At 41.2% G+C, this 25,171-nt stretch overlaps 1 protein-coding gene across 1 annotated transcript in view; it reads left to right on the top strand.

Moving 5' to 3' along the window:
* Nucleotides 1–25,171, top strand: part of VWA3B (von Willebrand factor A domain containing 3B) — a gene marked incomplete at both ends in the record, with an annotated part of 150,230 nt that overhangs the window by 35,496 nt on the left and 89,563 nt on the right. Inside the window, 2 exons of the mRNA XM_084235717.1 lie at nucleotides 9,026–9,151; nucleotides 24,358–24,554. Coding sequence (XP_084091843.1) covers nucleotides 9,026–9,151; nucleotides 24,358–24,554 — 323 coding nt within the window. The remainder of the gene's footprint in view (nucleotides 1–9,025; nucleotides 9,152–24,357; nucleotides 24,555–25,171) is intronic.

Below are 25,171 nucleotides of genomic sequence, written 5' to 3'. Positions count from 1 at the left end.
TTTGAATCAATGTTTTTGTGTCCTTTGAGTAGATCCCTAGTAATGGAATTGCTGGGGTCATATGGTAGCTCCATTTTTAGTAGACTGAGGAAACTCCAGACAGCTTTCCATGGTGGTTTGACCAGTTTGCACTTCCACCAGCAATATAGGAGAGTTCCTTTTCACCACATCCTCACCGACATTTGGACAACAAAAAATCTTTTTTCTTTTTTTTATTTTTAAAAAATATTTATATATATTTTTACATCATTGTTCATTTTTTTATTTTTATATTCCCCATACAATTGCAACCCCAATTTTGACCCCAATCCCTCCTCCCTGCCCCCCACAAAGAGTGTCTCTGTTTTTTTTTTTCTTATAGTTATTCTTTTTCCTGGTCCATATTTAGGTTTTCTAGATTCCTGCTATGAGTGAGACCATCCGGTATTTTTCTTTTTCTTTCTGGCTTATTTCGCTGAGCATGATCCCTTCCAGCTCCATCCATGTTGCTGCAAATTGCATGTGTTTATCTTTTTTGAACGTTGAGTAATATTCCATGGTGTATATGTACCACATCTTCTTGGTCCAGTCATCTATTTTTGGGCATTTGGGTTGTTTCCAAAGCTTAGCTATTGTAAATTGTGCTGCTATAAACATAGGGGTGCAGGTGCTCTTTGGAATTAATGTTTCTGTGTCCTTTGGGTAAATACCTAGGAGTGGAATTGCTGGATCATATGGAAGCTCGATCTTTAGTAGGTTGAGGATTCTACACACAGCTTTCCATAGTGGTTGGACCAGTATGCACTCCCACCAACAGTGCAGGAGAGTTCCTTTCTCTCCACATCCTCACCAACATTTGTTGTTGCTAGTTTTTTTAATATGTGCCATTCTCACTTGTGTGAGATGGGATCTCGTTGTAGTTTTGATTTGCATTTCCCTGATTGCAAGTGATGTTGAACATTTTTTCATATGCCTGTTGGCCATTTGTATTTCCTCTTTGGAGAAGTTTCTTTTTAGCTCTTCTGCCCATTTTTGACTGGATTATTTTCTTTGTTTTTGTTGAGTCTCATCAGCTCTTTGTAGATTTTTGTGATCAGTTCTTTATCATTAGTGTTGCGTGCAAAAATGTTCTCCCAGTCAGTGGGGTTTCTCTTTGTTTTTGTTATTGTCTCTTTTGCTGTGCAGAAGCTCTTTAATTTGATGTAGTCCCAGCTGTTGATCTTTGCCTTCACTATCACTGCTTTGGGTGATGTGTCTGTAAAGATGTCCTTGAGGTGCATGTCATGTAGTGTTTCGCCTATATTTCCTTCTATATATTTTATGGTTTCAGGTCTTATGTCTAGTTCTTTAATCCATTTTGAGTTGGTTTTTGTGCATGGTGTGAGGTAGTAGTCAAGCTTCATTCTTTTGCATGTAGTGACCCAGTTTTCCCAGCACCATTTAGATTAGTTGACCATAGATCTGTGTTTTTATTTCTGGGTTTTCTATTTGGTTCCATTGGTCCATGTGTCTGTTCTGGTTCCAATACCATGCAGTTTTGATTATTATGGTTTTGTAGTATAGTTTGAAATCTGGGAGAGTGATGCCTCCATTCCCTTCTTTTTTTTCAGGAGGATTTTGGCTATTTGGGGTTTTTTTGTGGCTCCATATGAATTTCATCAATATTTTTTCTATTTCTTTGAAGAATGACATTGAAATTTTAATTGGAATAGCATTGAATCTGTAGATTGCTTTTGGTAGGATGGCCATTTTAATAATGTTAATTCTTCCAATCCATGAGCAGGGGATGTCTTTCCATTTCTTTGTGTCTACTTCTATTTCTTTTAACAGTGTTTTATAGTTTTCTTTGTATAGGTCCTTTACCTCTTTTGTTAGGTTTATACCCAAGTATTTGATTTTTTTTGTTTCAATAATAAAAGGAATGGTTTTCTTAATTTCTTCTTCCTCAGATTTATTGTTTGTGTATAGGAAGGCTACTGATTTTTGTGCATTGATTTTGTATCCTGCCACTTTACTGAACTGATTAGTTTAATTAGTTTTTCTGTGGAGTTTTTGGGGTTCTTTATGTATATTATCATATTGTTCGCAAATAGTGATAGTTTAACTTCTTCCTTGCCTATTTATATTCCTTGTATGTCTTTCTCTTGTCTTAGTGCTCTGGCTAGGACTTCCAGTATTATTTTGAAAAGCAGTAGTGAGAGTGGACATCCTTGTCTTGTTCCAGATCATAATGGGAATGCTTTTAGCTTTTCACCATTGAGAATGATATTGGCTGTGGGCTTGTCATAGATGGCCTTTATGATGTTGAGGTATGTTCCTTGTATCCCGAGAATTTCAAGGGTCTTTATCATAAATGGGTGGTGTACTTTGTTGAATGCTTTCTCAGCATCTCTGGATATTATCACATGGTTTTTATATTTCTTTTTGTTGATATGTTGGATTACCTTGATTGATTTTCGGATGTTGAACCATTCTTGTGGACAACAAAAAATCTTAATATACAATTTAACACAAGTAACTGGGAATTTTTCCATGACAACAAAAATTACTGATTTTACTGCTTGAATCCCTTTATGGATGTAATATGTCTTCTTTCATCAAATTCTGTTGTATTTTTATGGAAATTTTAAACACACAGTTTATTATTTTTCAAATATTGTATTACTTTCTGAAAATAGAAATATGTGTTGAAATAATGCCTTTCGATAGCTCTGTTTGGCTCTTTCAGATACTCATGACTGAATTGGATTTTAGCATTCAGACAGATAATAAGGTCCCCACCCAAATGGGTCTGTTCTTTTCCCAGAGTTCCTGGCTGATGGGGAAAGGCCACGAACAAATGGGCCCACAGCTCAGGGGCTGGTCTGGCATTCAGGGCAGCTGAAGTTAGTTTCACTTCTGGACTACACCCTCCGGATTCCATGAACAGCCCTCACACTGTGCCTTATCTACCTGCTTTTGTGTCACCTTTCTCCTCCTGCCTTTGAAATAATAGTATTTTAGTTGCTTTGCCAGCTGTGGGGCCAGGATCTAAAAGGAACTAACTTTCTGCTTTCGAACATGTCACTGTTAATGTCTGGAATACCTTGGGCATATCCGTGTTCCTAGCACATGCATCTGTTACCCACCACGCAGAAGAGTCACTTGCAGTCCTGGAGGTTGTCAATGATGAGACAGGGCAGTTCCTTAAGGAAAAAAATCTTTTTGGTGCTTGATAATTGTTTCTTTTTAATAAGTAAAACTAGGAAGGGTAGGACTTCTTACGAAAAAACCATTGGCAGGATACAAAGAAAGAAAAGATATTGTCCCTATGCTCAAAGCTGTTTACAAAATAGTAAGCAAAGCCAGTGCCTGCAGACATAAACAGTGATCCCAGACTGCAAGCTCATGCCACAGGAGAGCTGCAGACTGCAGTGCCCAGAAGCAGGCCTGCCACGGACATGCTGCTGTATGTGCCCTGTGTTGTAAGCAGCTGCCTACTAAAAATAAGGTGTCAAGTTTGTGAAGGATCAGCTTAAATTAGACTAGATTCAAGGTCATATGTAGACTAAATTACCATCACTGGCTGATGCTGCTTTATGTTCTTTGGAATGGGAGGTGGGAACGATAGGCAGCCAGGAATTGCATAGACCGCCAGCCTGTCGGTGTGACCTGGCTTCTCTGTGGCCTGAGTGTGTCCTGGCAACAGAAGGTCTGAGAGCAGTGTGATGGTTGATTCATTCTACAGTCATGAGAAGCAAGAGGCAGACTGTTGTGTCCTATGGTGGCTTGTGGATGTTAGGATGTGCCTTGACTGAAGGGCAGGGCTATGTGAGTGCAGGAGAGGAGTATGAGTCCCCCGATAGGGAAGACAGTGGGAAGACAGGGCCCTAGAGGACTGGAGGATAGTGCTCTGACCAGCTTCATGGTGGCAGAATGTTAGAGGGTATGATATGGATGACTGAACCCTGGCTTTGAACCCTTAGTGCTACTGCTATAACCTCAGCACTGGCAGTGCTCACCTCCTACATAGTAGGAGCTCAACAAACATTTGCTAAATGAATAGATGAGTCAGCTAGACTCTGACAACTGGACTTTACCCTGCAGGTGAGGCTTGGCGTATTTGACGGGAAGTGGCGATTTGCAGCCAGGACTCAGTGAGCTCTGCCCCTGACACATCAAAATGTGTGAAATGATCCCTTGTTTGGTTTCCCTATGTTCCTCCTGTGAGTGACACCATCCAATATTTTTCTCTTTCCTCTGACTTACTTCACTGAGAATAATCCCTTCCAGCTCCATCCATGTTGCTACAAATGGCATGAGTTTATCTTTTTAGATTGCTGAGTAGTATTCCATTGTCAATATATACCATGCATTTTTGATCTAGTCGTCGGTTTGGGGGCATTTAGGCTGTTGGTATATCCTAGCTATTGTATATAGTGCTGCAATAAACATAGGTGTGCAGGTTTGGTTTTGTTTTGTTTTAAGACAAAATTAGCAGGTAAGCTAGGGGAGAGGAAGGGGAAGAGAAGAAATGGAAAAGGGACCAAAACCGGGGAGGGAAGAGCACAAGAGACTACGGTAATGGCTCACAGGTGTCTTGGTGGTAGCAATTTTATGGGGATTACACCTGAGAGGATTGAATGAACAGCGATGTGAAAAATATATAAATAATAAAAGGTGTGAAATGACCTGGGTTTCTTAAAATAGCCAGTCTGAGGGCCTCCCTGGTGGCGCACCGGTTGAGCACTGGCTTGCGAAGCTGCCCGCAGCCTCTGCAGCGCCAGTTCTATCCCCGGCTGCTCCCTGGCCACTGGAGGAGGGTCCCACATGGCGCGCAGACCTCTCCTGCCGCCCGCTGCTCCCCTCAGCAGTGTACTTCGGTCCTTCTGCCTGCTCTGCTCCCGCTCTGGCTCTGGTGAATTCTCTCACCCTCCGGCACTTCTGACTGTACCCAGTGCTTGTATAAACAAATAAACAAACAAACAAACAAATAAATAAATAAATAGATTCATTTATTAAAAAAAAAAAAAATAGCCAGTCTGAGAAATCAGTGAAAAGCAGAAGCTTAATCTCTCCCTGCTATGTCACCATTCTGTGAACCTTCAAATTATTACCAGGCGACATGTGGGAGTGTCAGGTGTGGGTTTGGATTGAAGGCTCTGTCAGTTCCCCTGGACATCCTGTGAGGAACCATATCTTGCCTCTGTGCACGGCAGGCCTTAGCTGGCTTAAATCTTGATGGTCATGATCCATAAACTTTCGCTGTATTTTCTTCTCTCTGGTTTAGCCTGGAAAGTTTAGGATTCCGGGTTCTCAAACTCTGTGGTTTCCTATGCCTCATCCTCCCACCCCTTCTGTTTCCAGTGGGACTGCCTCACTTGGTGGTAGTGTAACTGGAGGCCAAAGCCAAAGGTTAATACAGGTGCTGGCTGCTGACAGGTGTGCTGGTTAGGATGAATAGCCCCAGGTGAAATACAGACAAAGAATTGGTGTGGGTAGAGACTCTGATAGGAAATATAAGGGACTGCAGAAGCAGCCCAGGATTGAGAGTTTTCAGGGATCCAGCGTTTTCCAGGATTCAGCATTCAGGGGTCATCCATTTCTGCCCCCACCACACTGAGCTTCCAGAAGGGTGTTGCAGGCCTCCGAGGGATGAGGAAAGGCTTCCAGCAGCCAGCCTCAGAGAGGAAGGGTTCAGAAGCTTTGCAAGTAGCTGGGTGACTGTTTCCAGCTTTGCTGCTGTTACTGCCTAAAAGGGAAGGCATGACCCGGAGCTGGGCGCCTCACTAAACTGCATGAGTGTGGGCTGTTTTGTCATTCTGCTGCTGCAGCTGCTGTTTTCAGTGTTGACTCTCTGGTGCTGTGGTAGAACTGCATCTCGGCAGCTCCCGTGAGCATCTCTGTTGTGTCTTCTGTTATCTTCATGAGTTGGATACTGGCCTATTGTCTGGCTGCCATGTGCTGCAGGTCCTCAGTGGTAGGAAGATACCATCTGGGATTGTGGCCTTTTGTTCAGGATAGGAGGTCTGAGTCTTCAGTAGTGGGAAGATACCATCTTGGGAACCTTTGTGTTTAGGACTTCAAAACACTGGACACCTCTTCGGGTGAGGTAAATGGCTGTTTGTGGTCTTAGTGACTCTTTGTTTTTCCTTGTTTGTTAAATAAATCCTGTTAATGTTCTCTGAACCTGAGTAGTATTGCAATTGTGCGTGCAGGTGAAGAACTCAGACAGTGACTGGTAAACTATCTGGGCTCTGTTCTTGGCCACTTTTAGTGGCCCTTGAGGTCCTGTTTCAGTAGCTGTGCAATATCCCAGCTCAGTCCTTTGAAGTGACCCTGGTAAATATGACAGCCCTTCTTCACTCCTGTGGAATTACTTGAAAATGTAACTTCTATTTGAAATTAAGTTTATACTGCCCTGCGGCTTTTCCTGTTCAGTATTTGGTTTGGTTTTGAAAGCCAAGCTGCTTAAGTGGATGGTTTTGAGTTGTTTGTTTTCCTATCATGGGTTTAGGAACCTGTAGCTGCCTAATTACAATAACTAAACTAAACCAGGAGGGTGATAATCTAATTACTGCCCATATGGGAGCTTGTCTCCGGTCACTGCTGCCCCATCAGTGTGCTTTCCTGCTCCTGGATCATTGGTTGCCAACTCTGTTTTCTGGGAAATGTTCCCTTTGATGCTGACTTGTGCTGCACTCCCTCTTAAGGTATTATGGACAATCTGAGGGAAATGGAAAGCTTTGAGTCATTTGAAACTTTTAATAGAGAATTCTGCTACTTAACACCTCCATGCTGAAGCAAGCAGCTGGAAGTCAGACTTGGTTTTACAGGGCCCAGAAAGTCCCATGGGCTTAAAGTTTGCATTTGGTAGTGCTGTGTGATATTTTTGGAGTTCCAGCATGGAACTGAGTGCACATCACGTTTCATTCCTTGGGCTGTGGATGGCTGCAAACCACGGTAGCCATCCATCTCTGTCAGAGCTTGTCGCTTGCTTCCTTGTGAACACAGCTATTAATACCCTCTCACATGACTCGGCCATCGTCATGAGGGCCACAGAGCTCTGGTGTCCCTTTCCTTCTGTCCTGCCCTTCTTGACTACATCTTAACAGTTAGAAACATCATCTCTGGTGTACATCCTCTGCCCTGGCGGCTTAGACTCAGTCCTTTGGTCCTGGGTAGATGGATCCCCTGGGGCAGTCCCTGAACCTGAGGTGGTCTTTCATTCTCTATTGTTGTGGGATCTCAGTCATCTGTGAACTACTGTGTGGACAAGTCTGGTATGTGAGGCTTTATCACCATCTGGGGAGGGGGTCCATGAAAATATCCATCCCTTTTCACAGGGCAACTAGTCAGGGCAGTTAAGTTGATGCAGTCACATCTACTGTTTTGACTCCCTGCTCTATCAGTTATTGAGAGTGTGACCCTGGGCAGCTTGCTCTGTCTCAGTTTTCTCAGTTGTAAAATGGGAGCGTGAATAGTATTTGTATGCAGAGTTGTGGTGGAAAGAAATAAAAAAATGTAGGGAGACCCATACATAATGCCAAGCACATATTTGTCATTAGAGAATTTGGGCTCAGCTTACTTTAATAACATCATCAGTGTTCCCTTAGCCAGTAGTGTACAGTCTGTGGAATAACTGTTGTTGTGTATGTATATTTTAATAAAACTTTCTGGGAATGGAGTTTTTAAAACTAGAGGAAATGTCTGCTAAATTCTTGTCTGTCCCAGCCCAGGGGCCTCCTTATCACCCCATGGTGACTTGAGAGGTTACCAGATGGTGGGTGGGCAGCATATGCTGACCGTGGGACCACCACTGGCCTTGTGTTCTCAGCAGCCTCTGGCTAAGAGGTGGGTGGAACACATTGCAGGTTCACATGCAGTTGTAAGAAATTAAAACTAGAGAATATGTCTGTCATATTCTTCTCTGTACTATCATATTAGAAGCAACATGATCATAGTAAGCAATACACAGGTACCCATGTATTCCTTCTCCAGTTTCCCTATAGTAACATCTCACAAAACTGCAGGACAATATCACAAGAGGGACACTGACCTTGGTGCAGTCATGATACCACCATAGGCCCCTCATTGGACACTTTCATGGCCACCCCCTTTCCCTCCTGCTCCTATATTCTCCTTAACCTCTGTAAACTACTAATTTGTTAGAACCTGGTACTTGGTAAGAGCAGAGCCTATATCCCAACCTTGGACACTTGCTCATGAAATGAACTTTGATTGATAATGAGATTGACATAGATGTCTATATTTTTTTAAAGATTTATTTATTTTTATACAAGAGCTGGGGTAAAAGTCAGAGGCGCAGAGGGTGAGAGGATTCACCACAGACAGAGAGGGGAGCAGAACAGGCAGACGAACGAAATACACTGCTGAGGGGAGCAGTGGGCGGGACAGGAGAGGTCTGCCATGCCATGTGGAAATCTCCCTGGTTGTCCGAGAATTGAACCGGCACTGGGGGGGCTGCGGACAGCTTCACAGCGCTGTGCTCAACCGCCTGTGCCACCAGGGAGGCCCTAGATATCTATATTAATGGAGCTGTATCATTTTTTAAAAATGTCATACAGACAAACCTAGTCATTAAGACAGCCAAGTTCCAGAAAAGGAGACCAAAGAATCCTGATCACATTAGGGAAAAACTTGTAAAGATGGTTTCAAAGAAGCAAAACTCTCAGCTAAATCAAGAAAGAATTAGGGGTTGTTCCTTCACAGATCATCAAATTTCCCTTCCTCACAGTGGTCATCCAGATTTTATTAAATACTTTTGAGTATTTTTATTCTTATTTGACTATAACCAATCACTCATCTTATAATATTCTGGCTGCTCCAAATATTTACTTCCAAGGAGTTTACATTTATGATTTCTTGAGGTGACAGCACTTTCTTGGGGATTTTAGTTCTGATTCTCAGAAAGAAATTAGTGGGGGAAGTAGATTTTGATGTTCATAAATATTCTAGAACTTCCCTGGTGGTGCCAGGCTTGCTAGGACTCTGGGCATTCTCAGGCCTGCCACGGCTGGCACTCACACTGCATTTTCCTTCCTAGGAGCCGGGGTCAGAGAGGATGTGTTTCTCATTTGGAGGGAGATGGAGGAAGCCTGCAGCATACTGGCCCAGATTCAGAGGCTGGTGGCTGAGCCTCCCAAGTCCAACGTGTCCCCAGAAGACTACGGTGGGTAATGTTTGTAATCATGAGTGCCAAAGAGGCATAACTAACTAGTTGGGGCTGAGAGGCTGTTTCCATGTTTCTTACCAAAATGGGATACATTAGCTCAGCTGTGAGGAGCTCCTGGGGAGAGCTTTCAGAGCTGTGCTGAGCGGTGGGGGTCTGTGTGTGTTTGTGTCTGTGTGTGTGTGTGTGTGTGTGTGTGTGTGTGTAGAGATTGCCAAATAAAAACCAGAACTGCACAGTAGTTTAAGCAATAAAAGCAGATTCCATTCAGGAACTGCTGTACTAGGGGAAAAGCGACTTTAGTGTAGAACTGTGTTCAATTATGAATATAACATAGACAAGGAAATTTATAACAAAGAGTAAGGTGAGAAGTTTGTGAATGGAAAATTACTGACAGAAAACATCAGGGATTAGGGATTTTGGCCACACTGACCTAACAGGATTCTTGCTGAAGGCAGGTCAGGTGATCAGACATCACCTGGAGGTGGTGGGGTATGAGGAATTTGATCTGATATACAGGGTGGGACATTCTGGCTGAACTGACTTAGCAGGATTTTTTATAAAATTGGGCAATGCAAAGGCAAACACAGAAGTCCAAATTTGAGGCCTAGTTGAGAAGAGGATTCAGAGGAGCCTGAGTTTGGAATGAGAAGCACATGGTTAAAAAATCCAAATTCTGTCACTAGATTAACTGAGTTGTTATCTCTAAGCCTTAGTGTACTCTTCTGTAAATTGGTAATAATAATAATATGGGTCTTGAGAGATTCTTGTGAAGATTAAGTAAAATAATGTATGTTTTGTATCAAGCAGGCACTTGATAAGTATTAGCTCACTCTTCCCTTTCATAATCGTGACTTAGTATATTGACTCTCCTACCTGAATTTTTGAGTTAGTAAAGGATTTTTACTAAGGCAGGGGTTTCACTTAGGTCACCACTGGTGAAAATAGTTAACATGATACATACTTTATATGTCAGGCACTGCTCCAGGCACTTCATGATTATTGACTCATTTAATCGTTACCACAATCTTCTAAGATAAGTGCTACTATGACTTTCATTCAAGGCCAGACAACCAGAAATGATGAAACTGGGATTCAAAACCTCCATTAGGAAAAGTATCAATGTCTGGCTCTCATCTCTGTCATTCTGACTTAATCCTCTTGGAATGTGAGCTGGACTTTGGCATTTTTGAAAGCTCCCTAAGAGATCCTAATGTGCAGGAAAGCTTAGGAAGCTCTGCCAGGCTGCATTGCCTCTTGGTACCCTACCTATATTGAATAAGTATTATGTGGAAAATTAACAACAAAACCAGGCTGACCAGGGGTAGGGACTCAGTTGAAGAAGAGAAATGGGAAGTGGACATGTGTAGCAGGAGGAAGGGTCAAGGGCAGGACAAACTTGCCCTGTGTGACTTGGTGAATTCTGGGTGGCAGTGACTCTTTCCTATGACTGAGTCTTCCGCAATTGCAGTTGCTTTGCCAAGACCAGCATGCTGGGGTTCTCAAGGTGTCATTAGGCTTGTCTAGTACAGGGGGACTGCTCACTAATAGTGGCATCCCACTCAATGTGAACTTAGAGTCAAAAACCCAGACAGTCCCCTATCATTCTAAGAGAATATAAATGAAACCAGAATGTAAATGAACCCAGGTTAAAATAAACATCCACAGAAAAGAGAATGGTGATCCAGCTGCTTGTTTGGGACAAGTACTGTGGACTGAATTGTGCCCTTCCTCAGTTCATATGTTGAATCCCTAAACCCCAGTGTGACTATATATGGAAGGAGGGCTTTTAAGGAGGTAATTAAGACTAAATAACATCATAAAGGTAAATCCATAATCTGACTGGACTGGTGTCCTTATAAGAAAAGGAAGAGACAGCAGAGACCTCTCTCTCCCTGAGTGTGCACACAGGAAAAGTTCTGTGAGGACATAGTGACAAGATGCCAGGAAGAGAGACTTCACCAGAAACCAAACCTGCTGGCATCTTGATCTTGAACTCTCAACCTCCAGAACTGTGAGAAAGTAAATTTATGTTGGTTTAGCCACTCAGTCTATGGCATTTTGTTATGCCAGCATGAACAGAGTAATTTAAACTTGGAGCAGTTGGTAAAGAGTTAACAGAATGTTTAAGATATGATTCTAAAGGAAACAGAAGAGCTATTGGCTTCTGGATTCAGAATTCATCATACCTTTGTTTCAATCTGATACCTCCATATACACTCTCATGTATTTGTATGCTTGTAAGCACATACACACAAACAAAATTAAAAGTCAAAATAACTCCAAGCATACGTTTTCAAAAACTGCTTCAGATGTAGAATTTCTATTTAAAAAGGAAATTTGATCAGGGCCCTTCCACTGTTACATACCCATTAAAGCTTTTGTGACTTTGCTTTGACCCCAGAGATGACATGTAGAGTGTCCAATCCTTTCCTAGTGCCACCCACAAGCCAGAGTTGCTGAAACAAAAGCTGAATCAGAATAAGACTCTGCATCTGCTTCATGTGAAGGCAGCAGCCACTTACCAAATTAGGCTGCCCAAGGCCTGCAGGCCTGAGGAGACAGGGTAGCCATCTGGAAAGGGGAATGATCATGTTGGAGGAGATCAGGTAGGCTGCCATTGCATGTGAATTCAACAAATACTTCCTTCCTGAGCTTAACAACTTCCACATGCCCCCCCCCACACTGCAGGCACCCCCTCTCTTCCCCCTGCCCCGAGCTGGCTGCACTTGTTCTAGGATCAGCTCTTACCTATAACCATAAAGCCAGGGCACAGTTCTGGCACAGATGATGCATCAGCCTGATGCCTCTTTTAATTAACAAGAGTAGGACCTGGGAATTCTTTGGGAAAAAACTAACAAAAATATATATTCAATAATGGTGTTTAAAGCCACCACATGTCTGGCAATGAAGGCCAGTGACACCTGAGATACAGAGAAAATAATGTGAACATGTGATTATCCCAGCTTACTGCATTGAGAGTACATGCAGGGAGAAGGAAAACAGAAAGCTTTCTGAGTTTGGGAGACATAACTGATCCCAGGGAGACCAAGAACATCTAAAATCCCTAGGACAAAGTTCTAGAGGAGAGAGGTGAAAGAAAACTCTGGAAATCTACACAGAGTCCCATTGAGAATTCAACTCAAATTGATTCAGTGCATGCATGTGGGAAAAGCACCTGAGGCTGGGAAATTTCCATGGGAAGGAACTAGAAGGAGAGGATTTGGAGCTCACCATGGCCAAGAACAGTGACTATACTCACCAGCCCAACAGGAAAAATGTATAACTTGTGGGGTACTGGGTAGGCTACTTGAGAAGGGCTTGCCTTAAGAATGGGAAATGACTAATCTTAAACTGAATTCTGGGACCTCCTAAGCTATCAAAACAAGGAATGAACTCCATAGGTAACTTAACTGCATCTCAGAACAGAGGTTAAGATTTTTAAGAATACAAAGGCATTCAGTATTCAACAAGGCAAAGTTCACAATGATTGGAATACAAACAAAGATTACTAGATTTGAAAAGAAGCAAGAAATATTCCCTTTAATAATCAATTAATAAAACTGACTGGGAACTACTGACACAGTCATTAAAATTCATGGGAAAGGATATCCAGACAGTTATTAAAACTGTATTCCATACATTCTGAAAATTAAATAGAGACAGGGAGATATTTTATAAAGATACATATTGACTTTTTAGACATGAAAACTTTTAGGGAAGAAAATATCTTGGATGAAAGCATGCTAAATGGGGTCATTGGCAAATTAGACATTGCAGGAAAATAGATTAGTGAACTTATAGCAAGAGAAACTTGAAAATGAGACACATGGGAAAAAATAACAAATGACAATAAAATAAGGAGCATGGGTGAACTGTGGGACAACTTTTACTGGCCAATTATTACATGAAATTCCCAGGGAGAGGAAAGAAGGGCAGACATAAGTATATATATAAAAATAAAGCTAGAAAATTTTCCATAAGAGTTTCCAGCTTGGAGTGGTTTGGAGGAACCAAGCCTTTTTACAATGCTGCTTTAAAGACCACAAGCTCTATGAGAGTAGAAACCTTCATCTGGCTGTTGATTTCTATCCTTTAACATTCTTTGTAATAAATTAATTGTCCTATGAGTAGAAAAAAAGAAAAAAGAGGTAAAATCTTTCAAATTTGATAGAAACCATAACCCAGGGATCCAAGAAATTCAGTGAATGCCATGTACAAGAAAAAGAGAGAAATTATACAAAGGAACATCATAATCAATTTGCTTAAAACCAGCAATACAGAGGAAATCTTATAAGCAACCAGAGGGGGAGAAAAGGATTTATGTACAAAGGAACAAAGATAAGTTTGACAGCAGGTTTTCTATTTTAAGTGAAGAAACAATGGCATTATAGCTTTATAAAAATTGTTTTAAGACCTTAAATGTTCTCTCTTCCCTATTTTGTGAAACTGTCATTCAAAAACAAAGGTAAAAGGAAAACATTTTCAGACATACAAAACCAAATAATTTATTATCAGCACTTCTGCACTGCAGCAAATGTTAGAGGAAATCCTTCAGGCAGCAGCAGAATGACTTTATTTATTTATTTATTTATTTGATTTTGATATTTTCTTTCTTATTGTTATTCTTTTTTAAAATAATAAATTTTATTTTTATATTCCCCATACAATTGCAACCCCCCCATTCTGACCCCAATCCCTCCCCTCCCGCCCCCCACCCCCAAAAAGTGTCTCTGGTTCATAGTTTTTTGTTGATTTTGATTTTCACTTTCTTATAGTTATTCATTTTCCTGGTCCCTTATTTAAGTTTTCTAGATTCCTGCTATGAGTGAGACCATCCGGTATTTTTCTTTTTCTTTTTGGCTTATTTCGCTGAGCATGATCCCTTCTAGCGCCATCCATGTTGCTGCAAATTGCATGTGCTTATCTTTTTTGAATGCTGAGTAATATTCCATGGTACATATGTACCACATCTTTTTGATCCAGTCATCTATTTTGGGGCATTTGGGCTGTTTCCAAAGCTTAGCTAAACAGTGCTGCTATAAACATAGGGGTGCAGGTGTTCTTTGGAATTGATGTTTCTGTGTCCTTTGGGTAAATACCTAGGAGTGGAATTGCTGGATCATATGGAAGCTCTATGTTTAGTAGGTCCAGAAATCTCCACACAGCTCTCCATAGTGGTTGGACCAGTTTGCACTCCCACCAGCAGTGCAGAAGAGTTCCTTTTTCTCCACACCCTCGCCAACATTTGTTGTTGCTAGTTTTTTTAATATGTGCCATTCTCACTGGTGTAAGATGGTATCTCATGGTAGTTTTGATTTGCATTTCCCTGATTGCAAGTGATGTTGAACATTTTTTTCATATGCCTGTTGGCCATTCGCATTTCCTCTTCAGAGAAGTTTCTTTTTAGCTCTTCTGTCCATTTTTTGACTGGATTATTTTCTTTGTTGTTGTTGAGTCTCATCAGCTCTTTGCAGATTTTTGTGATCAGTCCTTTATCATTAGTGTTGTGTGCAAAAGTGTTCTCCCAGTTGGTGGGATTTCTCTTTGTTTTTGTTATTGTCTCTTTTGCTGTGCAGAAGCTCTTTAATTTGATGTAGTCCCAGCTGTTTATCTTTGCCTTCAATATCACTGCTTTGGGTGATGTGTCTGTAAAGATGTCTTTGATGTGCAAATCACGTAGTGTTTCGCCTATATTTCCTTCTATGTATTTTATGGTTTCAGGTCTTATGTCTAGATCTTTAATCCATTTTGAGTTGATTTTTGTGTATGGTGTGAGGTAGTGGTCAAGCTTCAAGCAGAATGACTTTAGATGGAAAGTGGATCTACACAAAGGAATAAGGTACATTAGCAATAACTACATTGAAAATATATGACATTTTTGTACTTAGATAGCTTTAAAAATAAATCTTTAAAATAATAACAATATACTGTGGGGCCTATAACATATGCGTAAGTAAAATCTGTGACACTATCATAAAAAACAGGAAAGGAAGAGCATCACAATTCATAATTTCCAAAGAAGAAACCAACCTAAATGTCTATAATAGGTGATAGGATAAACAAAATGTGGTATATCCATACAATGAAATTTTATTCTGCCTTAAAAAAGAAAGAAATTGCCATTTTAGATAGAAGTCCTTTCATAGATGTTATTTCATCTTATTCTCACAGCAATCCTGGAAGTTTTAGTGTACAAGAATTTTCTAGTTGAAGGTGATCAAAGATGGCATCAGAAGAGGAGCTGGAGGGGACTGTGCTAAGGGAAATAAATCTGAAGGAGAAAGACATACTGGATGATTTCACTTATATGTAAAATATATGGAAACAAATCAAAGGGTCAGGCAAAACCAAGCAAATAACAGGCCCTGGGAATCTGAGTGTAGAATAGAGTCTACAAGAGGGTGAGCAGGAGCATGGGGAGCTTTAGTGTAGAGGGGCCCAGTAGACTCTGGTGGAAAATTATGGGTGCCCTGATAGTGGGTGTGGTGTGGTAACATATATCTGAAGGGGTGTGAGCCTATACATTTGAATGTATACAGTGCTGTAAACCATGTTACCTCACTAAAAGGAATGAAATTCTGATGTATGCTACAACATGGATAAACCTTGAAGACATTATGCTAAGTGAAATAAGACAAATGAGACAAAAATGACAAATATTTTTTGATTCCACTTATCTGAGGTACCTGGAGTACCCTGCCATAAATTTATAAAAACAGAATATAGAATAGTGGCTACTAGGAACTAAGGGGTTTGGGAAATGAGTGTTACTATTTAATGAGGAGTTTCTGTTTGGGATACTGAAAAATCTCTGGAGATGTATGGTGGTGATGGTTGCCCAACAATGTAAATATGCTTAATACCACAGAACTGCATGCCTAAGGGTGGTTAAAATGGAAAATTAGGTTGTATATATTTTACCACAGTTTTTTTTTTTTTTTCCCCAAAGCACAACCAAAAAATAAAAAGCTTAGAGGGAAGAAATGGAAGTATGTGGTTGGGAGATTCTTATACTTTGTGTGAGGTGAGACCACTATAATTTGAAGATGTGTAATATAAGCCTAAAATAACCATTAAACTAATGAGACAAGGGCCTCCCCTGGTGGCGCAGCGGTTGAGCGCTGGGCTGCGAAGCTGTGTGCAGCCTAAGCAGCACCAGTTCGATCCCAGGCCGCTGGGCGAGGGTCCCACATGGCGCACAGACCTCTCCTGCCGCCCGCTGCTCCCCTCAGCAGTGTACTTCGTCAGTCTGCCTGGTCTGCTCTCCGCTCTGGCTCTGGTGAATTCTCTCACCCTCCCGCGCTTCTGACTGTACCCAGTGCTTGTATGAATAAATAAATAAATCTTTAAAAAAAATAAATAAACTAACGAGACAAACTAACAATGGAGATAAAATGGAATAAGAATTATTCAATCCAAAAGTTGGGAAAAAGAAGAGAACTAAGGATAGATCCAAGAGAAAACACACAACAAGATCATAGATGTATCCTAACCATACATATGTCAGAATGGTTCAGTTTGTACATTTTGCGTATGTTCAGTTTACTGTATGTCAATTATACCTTAATACAGCTATTAAGGTATTATTAATAGCTATTATTATAACTATTATATATAGCTATTATAACTATTATAAAAGAGGAAGACATGAGTGCCTTCTGAGGCACTGAGCTGTTCAGATATGGTGTGGACAGGTCTGATTATTCCCTGTGTGGGGGCCAGGTCTGACCTTCAAGCAGAGAGGTGGCTTCTCACAAAACATTAAAGAATTTGTCCCAAGTTAGGGAGACTTTACTCTTTTCAAATGATTCTGCAACTGAAAACATTTCAGGAACTCCTCATTTGGTATAACCTTCACAGTCATTTTATGACCCACGACAGGTAATTAGTCCAATCATGTTGTGTAGTCATGCCAAAATCAAACTCCAAATATTCGGTTGTTTCAAAATATGAAAACCAAGGTCAAAAGAAAAGTAGGGGTTAGAGGCTCATTTCCACTCAGTAGGTACTTGCACAAGGAGCTCTACAGGACTTTTGAGTGGTGTTTTTTTTTTTTTTTTTAAATGGAGAACAGGACAATGCTCATTTTTGGGTATTGTATTCAATAACCAGCCAGATTTCTCTGCAGTCTGTGTAGTGATAAAGTATATAGGCTTGCATACAAGAATTTAGCTTAGTAATTAGCCCATGATGAATCTGAAAAGGTAAGCAACACTAGATCAGGCTGAGTTTGGAGACCAAGATATGAGATGTCAGTCCTTAGTTTTAATTTTTTTTTTGTAAAAGATTTATTTATGCATACAAGAACTGGGGTGTAGGCCAGAGGTGTGAGCAGGGGGATGGTGAGAGGATTCACCAGAGACAGAGTGGGAAGCAAAACAAATGGACTGACTGAAGTACACTGCTGAGAGGAGCATCAGGCAAGACAGGAGAGGTCTGCTGCACCGTGTGGGTCACCTTCCTGGCCAGGGATCGAATTCATTCTGCAGTAGTTGCGGATTGCTTCATAGTGCTGACGCTTAACCCCTTGCGCCACCAGGGAGGCCCAGTCCTTAGTTTTAGACCAGTAGGGAACCCTGAAAGATTTTTAGCATGGGAGTGGTGAATCAGATTTGTGTTTGCAAAATAAGCCACTTTGGTTAAAGGGCAGGAATAGAGTGGAAGGGAAGGTTCAAGTGAAGATGAAGAAAGAATATTGAGATGTTAACACACAAAGAGGTGACATTTTGTGTTTGGGTGGTAACATGTAAAGAGGGTGATAAGTGTGTAGATCTGATAAAGAAGTCAGATACTAAAGTTGGGTAGGCTCTGGGGTGAGGAAGATATAGTTGTTAAAGCTAAGCTTCTAAGTGGGTATAGTGCTGAGGAAATGGTAAAGAAGAACCAGGTTTGGGGGGAAAGAAGGTGAATTTTGTTTGGACCTATTAAAGCCAAAACACCCTGGAGAGGTTCAACAGATAAGTAAGGGAGACAGCTGATGCTGAAGGTCTGAACTCAGATGCTGTGTTACACTGTTGGGGTGAAGCAAACACTCTTGGTATCAAGACAAATATGGACGTCTCAAATGGAAATCATTGACTCCAGGTTCTTTGGATTTTGATATCTATAGTGACAACTTTATCATGTGAGTTTATTTTGTTATCAGTGATAGCTGTCCAATCAGTATATGAGATGAAGATAGTTTTTTTTTAATAGACTTTTTATAGTGGCATGTTTTTATTTTATTTATTTATTTATTTGTTTGTTTGTTTGTTCGTTTTGTTTATACATGCACTGGGTACAGTCAGAAGCGCGGGAGGGTGAGAGAATTCACCAGAGCCAGAGCGGGGAGCAGAGCAGGCAGAAGGACCGAAGTACACTGCTGAGGGGAGCAGCGGGCGGCAGGAGAGGTCCGCACGCCATGTGGGCCCTCCTCCAGTGGCCGGAGCAGCCGGGGATCGAACTGGCGCTGCTGAGGCCGCGGGCAGCTTCGCAACCCAGCGTTCAACCGCTGCGCCACCGGGGAGGCCCTGAGATGAAGATAGTTTTAACAACATGATGACTTGCAATTTGAAAGAACAAACTAATATAAGAGCACTTACACATATTTACCTTCCCAAAAATATCTTCCCCTTTTATTCAAAGAGAATTGCCAGATAAGATCTGGGGCAGGGCACAGCTGGTTTCTTATGCAACCAGAAGCAAATGGCATGCTTGTCAAAGTGTTTACACTGGAAGCAAGTCAAAGAAGAAAATAATATTCTTCCCAGAACTGACATTTTCCCAGGAAGCTTTTATGTCTTTAAAGCTTTCTTTATAGTCAAAAATATTGACAGGACTAATTAATAAACAGCAAGTGAGAGTGTAGAGAGAACCAGGATTTTGACTCAGACATGAATCTTTTTTATAAGTAATGAGTTCTGCATTTTTCTAGAAGAAAAACACAAACAGCAAAACATCTGCATACAAATAGTACGTCATGTTTCCACCAATCAGTTGACTTTCACTGAAAAATTCCCTTGCTACCAAACCTGCCCAATAAGAAGTACTAAAGGAAGTACTTCAGTATGGAATGAAAGAATACTAGAGAGTAACTTTAGTCCACATGAGGAAGTAAACAACATCAATAAAGATAACTACTTTGGTTAATGTAAAAGGCAGTATAAATGAAGATTTTATTTATAATTCTTTATCTGATTTAAAATATAACTGAATAAAGCAGCATTTATAAATCTGTGGCATTTAATGTATAAAGATATAATTTATATGAGAATAGCAGCACAAGGGGGAGGAAGGAGTTGGAGCTATATTAGGTATAGAGTTTTGTATTCTATTAAAATTAATTTGATATTAATACAAACTAGATTGTGATGAGATGTTAGTTGTAACTCTCAAGCCAGCCACTAAGAAAGTAACTGTAAAATATAAATCCCCCAAAATGTCCTATGCAAAAAGAGTCTGAAGCTAAATAACATTAGGAAAGACTTTTTATGCCTCTGCTCATATGCCTGTGCCAGTTCCTGTAACAAAGGCTTAGCCAGTCCTGCAATAAAGAACCTGTTGAAACTTTATTTTCAAGCCCCCAAACTTTCTGCTAACGAACCCTCATTCTCCTCATTCTGTAACAGTCATCAACATGCAATGCAAGTTGCGTTTGTGGAACACAGTTAGGGGAGCATTGAACATCATGCTCTCTGAGGCTGGTTCCCCATCTAGGGTGCCAGAGTTTATTAGCTGATGGTTCTCTTTAAAGGCACACAGATCTAGTGTGGCAGGAATGAAGTGCCCAACAACTTTCAGTGGAGGAGGAGGATGAGCATATTATACAGGGTTCTTCAGAGAAACAGAACCAGTATGAAGGGGGGTGTGTGTATACATTCAGATTGAAGGAACTGGTACTGTTATAGGACAGCCCCGATATTGAACGGGTTCCTGGCTGTGGGTCCTCACCCGCATGCTTAAAAGGGACTTATTAATACTCCACTACAGACACACACAAAAGGTTAATATAAGGTTTATTTACAAGGGAAAAGGAAATAAGGAAAATGTACAACTCAGGGAGAAAATAGGGAAATAAAGTCTTTAATGCGTCCTACCCGATCCGCCGACCTGGAAACCCAAAGGCACTCTCAGAGCTGGCCGGACGCTGCGAGCTGGCGGAAAGCCAAAATGGGGGGTCCCAAAGCCCAAGTGTCTGCCTTTATACCAACTTGGCTGCTTAACCCCACCCTCAGGTCCCAGCCACCTTCCCTTTGGTGGTGATGGGATTTGGAGTTCCCAGTGTCTTTGGCTTTGGCCTGGGGTGGGGGTGGAGTCCACAAAGCCTGTATGGAATTAGCTTTAGGACATTTTTTTTAGGACATCCTTCCCCCCCCCCCACCAACAGTACCCCCGATTGTGGAGTTAACAAGCCTAAAATGGGCAAGACAGGCTGGTAGACTGGAGGGAAGAGTTGTTACAGTTCAGATTTAAAGGCAGTCTGTTTTCAGAATTCCCTCTTTCTTGGGGGGGTGCGGGGGGATATCAGTTCTTTTTTTCTATGAAAGGCTTCAACTTAATGGGTGAGGTAGATTTATAATATAGGGGATAATGTACTTTACTCAAAATCTACTAATTTAAATGTTAATCCCACCTAAAAAATACCTTCACAGAAACATCTAGAAAAATGTTTGACCAAATATCTGGCTAAGCTAAGTTGACAGTTAAGATTAACGTTGCCACGGGGCAGGACAGTTATTATGATGGTGATAAATCCTTGGTAACTGTGAGCCTGTGGCAAATTGCACCTGAGAGGAGAGATGGGCACTGATAAATTTCTCAACTTGTTTTTTTTTTGCTCTGGTCCTGCTATAGTGGTAATACTTCAAAAGCATTGGCCAGTAGATCTTATTGATTAAAGTATGTTCTTAGATTGATAAGCAGGACACAGAGGACCAGTCAATGAATGTGATGTGCCATGTGCTTCTCCTGTCATGAGAGAAAATCTTTAGCAATCTGTCATATGAAATAAGAAACCAGTGTGATCAGGATGAGCTGCAAACTCACAACTCTATAACTGAAGGTTATTCTAGGCTCTGTAGGTAAGAATTTATGTAACACATTTAATTAAGATAACTGCAGGGGAGTAGAAAGGACCCCTTAGTTAGTAACTCTAATGAACAGATGATGCCCTTACCCCCACCACGGGCCCCCCCAATGAAAAATGAGACTCAGTCACTAATTGGTATTATTAGCAATTAAAATGAAAAAATCCCCCCTTTCTCTTCTTTCTTCAGCTTTGGGGCACATAGGCTCTCTGTTTTTGAATGCTTGGCTACCTCCTCTTTGTGGAAGTTCAAGTTGCCTTGGGGTCTTCTTCCCAACCCCCTTTTCAGATTGTAATTGGGAGACCAAATCCTGCCCTACCTAAGATTAACTGCACCCTCTGGTCCTGGGTGAAGCTGGAAGGAGTCAAAAGTTCATCTCTGGCTCTTTAAAATCTCTTGCTAAAATTGGTTTAATATGTTTTTAGGAAGTTCTTTCATGGTAGGTTTGAATTTATAGTTGATAAAGGACTCTTGTCTTTTCAAAAGAAGGCAACCCAAAACAGCAGAAAGATGTGGTGGTGTGTGTTACTATGGAAATAATTGAATGAAAATTTTATTTCCTACTGCATCTTTAATCAGAAAGAAGGGAGGAAAATAATGTAAGACTAAAGAGGAGACAAAGACTTAGAATGTAATTAACGATGACTGAGAAAAAAAGTCCATCAAGAGGGTTTCTCCAAGGAGACTTGATTCCACTGACAAAACAAAACAAAACAAAAAACTTCCATTCTCCTTTTTCTGTTTCCCTGTGATGCAAGAGAGTATGCAGAAAAGCCTCAGATCAAAGCTCTGGGAAACCTTTGATTTGAGCTCTCATACAGGGTGAGAAGACACTTTGTGAATCACATAGCAACCAACTGCTGATATTGGTGATGGTGCCCAGAGGGGGTTTTGATGAGAGATTGGTTTAAAGTTCAAAAGCCAAAATCAAGCTTTTTTGAGAAATTTCCAGCTCTGTTAAATTTCGGAGTGCCAGTTTTTAAAAGCTGTTCTATGAAAATTTGAGGACATGATTCACATGTAGAATTAGTGGACAGATCCTTTATGTATTATTGAGAAACAATTGACTCTAAAGTGTATTTTTTTTAAAGATTTATTTATTTATTTGTACAAGCACTGGGTACAGTCAGAAGTGCGGGAGGGTGAGAGAATTCACCAGAGCCAGAGGGGAGAGCAGAGCAGGCAGACTGACGAAGTACACTGCTGAGGGGAGCAGCGGATGGCAGGAGAGGTCTGCGAGCCATGTGGGACCCTCGCCTGGCAGCCGGGGATGGAACTGGTGCCGCAGAGGTTGCAGGCAGCTTTGCAACCCAGCGCTCAACCACTGCGCCACCGGGGAGGCCATAAAGTGTATTTTCTTAAATATAGTCATGGATAAATGTGGGTAATACTTTTGTTTCTTTAATAATGAATGCTACCTATCTATTAAAAGTATAATTTAACTTGAATTTGCACCTGGTAGATGCATAATTGATGGGATCACCAAATCGTAATTTAGAAGCCCTTTCTAGCTTACTCTATTGCAAAGCTTGGCTGCACAGTAGAATATCCTGGGGAGCTTTGAACCATCCCAGTAACCAGACCATTTGAAACAGAATCAAATTGGTTGGCTTTAGCGTCAGTATTTTTAAAAATTCAACAGAGGGTTCCAGTGTGCGGGGTTGAGAATTACTGATCTAAATGGAAATAAACTCTATAGATTTTATATGGAAGAGTTTGTGTTATTAAAAAAAAAAAACTCCTGTCTGCCCAGCACCCCTTCCTGGTTTACCTAGTCCCATTAAATTAAAATCTAGGTTCCACTGAGTTAAAAGCTCCACACCCTTTCTGCCTTCCTTCCAGTGGCATGCAGATAAATACTTAGTGATCTACTATCTGGAATAAAAAAAACCCTAATTTGTAACATCTGCTGATTTCCAGATTCTATTAATTCTCTCGGCATGGCCAGTTCTACCCTACCTATGTGGGCAGCACAGTGGTAACTGAGTATGGAGTGGAGTGGAGAGGTACACAGTCATCTCTCACAGACCAGAGCAAACATCCAGACACTCATGGCTCCCCTCAGTTCCACATTTACTCTCTCTTTTCTGTGTCCACCCAGAGCACCTGGTCTCCATCAGGTGGCAGTAGAAATAGGAGCCACCTAGATACATAAGCCTCTGCTTGTGTGATAAATGGCACATGTGCTGCTGCTCAGGTAACATAACATCTCATCTCACTTAAAAAGTGTCTGAGGCTGGGAATGTTTGGGCAACTGCCCTTCTGGGTTATACTTTAACCTGCGAGCCTGACTAAGGAGAATTGTCCTAGATACAAGTCCAGGTGTTGACAGGTGAGGTTTCCAAGCCTGCAGAGTTGAGGTCAAGACTCAGAATCAGGATAAAGAGACCAAGGCAGAAGGGGAGCTCCTGGGAGGCAGCCTGCCAGCCTTCTCTAGTTGACTGACCTCTACTTCAACAGGTTTCCTGCCCTTACTTCCCTCACTCCCTTATTACAAAGCATTTTCACATGACTTTTCTCATGGAATTGTTTCAATATATTCCTAAGACCAGCAAACCCTCCTTAACATAGTCCATAGGTTCTTGAAAACCACAACTTTTAAGTCAAGCAATATATAAGGAAAACAGGTCCTCGAACACTGTCAGCTCAATGTTGGTTGGGACTTACTTTTTCTCATCAATGTTATAAAAAAATGAGGTTGAGTGAAATAGATTTATTCAAGGACCTGCTGTATTAGCTTCCATCTGTAGGTGAAAAATTCTGCTAAAGTCAGAGAGATGAAGAAGGGTGACTCACTCAGGTTTGAGCAACTTGCCCCAGCAAGGAGCCAGAACTTGAACCTAAAGTTTCTGAGCCCAGGTTGACTGCTTATGTGACACATAGTCTTAGTCTATCAGCCACCTCCCCTTGGGCATGGGAATCAACTTAAGTGGAGGAGGAAGTGAGATGAAAAGTAGCAGAATCTAGTGTTCCAATCTTGTGAACTAGCTCTTTGCCAGCCCTGCTTAGGCAAGCATGTTTTCTGAAATGAATGCAGTCTACCAGAGAACATGTTAGATAGGGTGAATTTTAAGTGGGGATGAAATATGAATGGCTTGTGTAATGTGAATGACTGACAAACTGTGATTCCAAAAATAGAACAAGGCACAACCTCTCTTGAGAACAAGTCAAATCTGGAGGACACCTGGGACTCTAAGAAGTGGCTGCAGAAATATGGCTTAAAAGCCCAGAAGCTGTCATTTTATGATGTCCTCGCTGACTGCTCCTTCCGCCATGCTGATGGAGTTGTTGATATAAAAGGCAAACCAGACGACGAGTCCATGCAGACCAGTGCAGTAAGTGAAGTGAAATTCTGGGCAGGGCAGTGGCTTTCCCTTGATGCCCTGGTAGGTAAAACCTCCTTCAGATCAGAAGCCAAGGTGAAGACCAAGGTTGAAAGACAACATGGGTTGGGGGGGGAAGGGGACAGTTTGAGTTTCCATGAACAATGATGCCCTCTGCTTCCTATTGTTCAATTCTCTAAATGGTACTTGAGGGAGCGGAGATCAAGTCTGGGAATGGTTCCTAGGATATAAATGAATTATACAATAAGAAACTTAAGCCAGGTACTGGGCTTGTAGAATTTATGAATTATAAGTCTCAGAATTAGTTGACATTATGGCAAATGAGACACCTTTTGTTTCCCATATTGAATAGAAAAGAGAAACTGCTGGTAAATATGCCCAAAGCAGGCATTTCTGTTGTCCTTTGGTATTGTCATTATTTAAGATGCTTTATTCTAGTGACTACCAGTAAGTATAAAGTGCATTCCCTGTAAATATAAAATCAGATTCTCTAAGGGGTTATAGTACCACAAGGGCTTATAATGAAAATTCTTGAATGCTGTAGTTTATAATGCCAATGGGTCTGAAAGTACACAGCTCCTCAGAGTTCCACTTCTGACTCACACTGG

This window comes from Talpa europaea (genome assembly GCF_964194135.1).
Source record: "Talpa europaea genome assembly, chromosome: 6".
NCBI classification, from domain to species: domain Eukaryota; kingdom Metazoa; phylum Chordata; class Mammalia; order Eulipotyphla; family Talpidae; genus Talpa; species Talpa europaea.
Note: the sequence above shows the minus strand (reverse complement) of the source record. Positions and strands in the feature narration are given on the sequence as shown.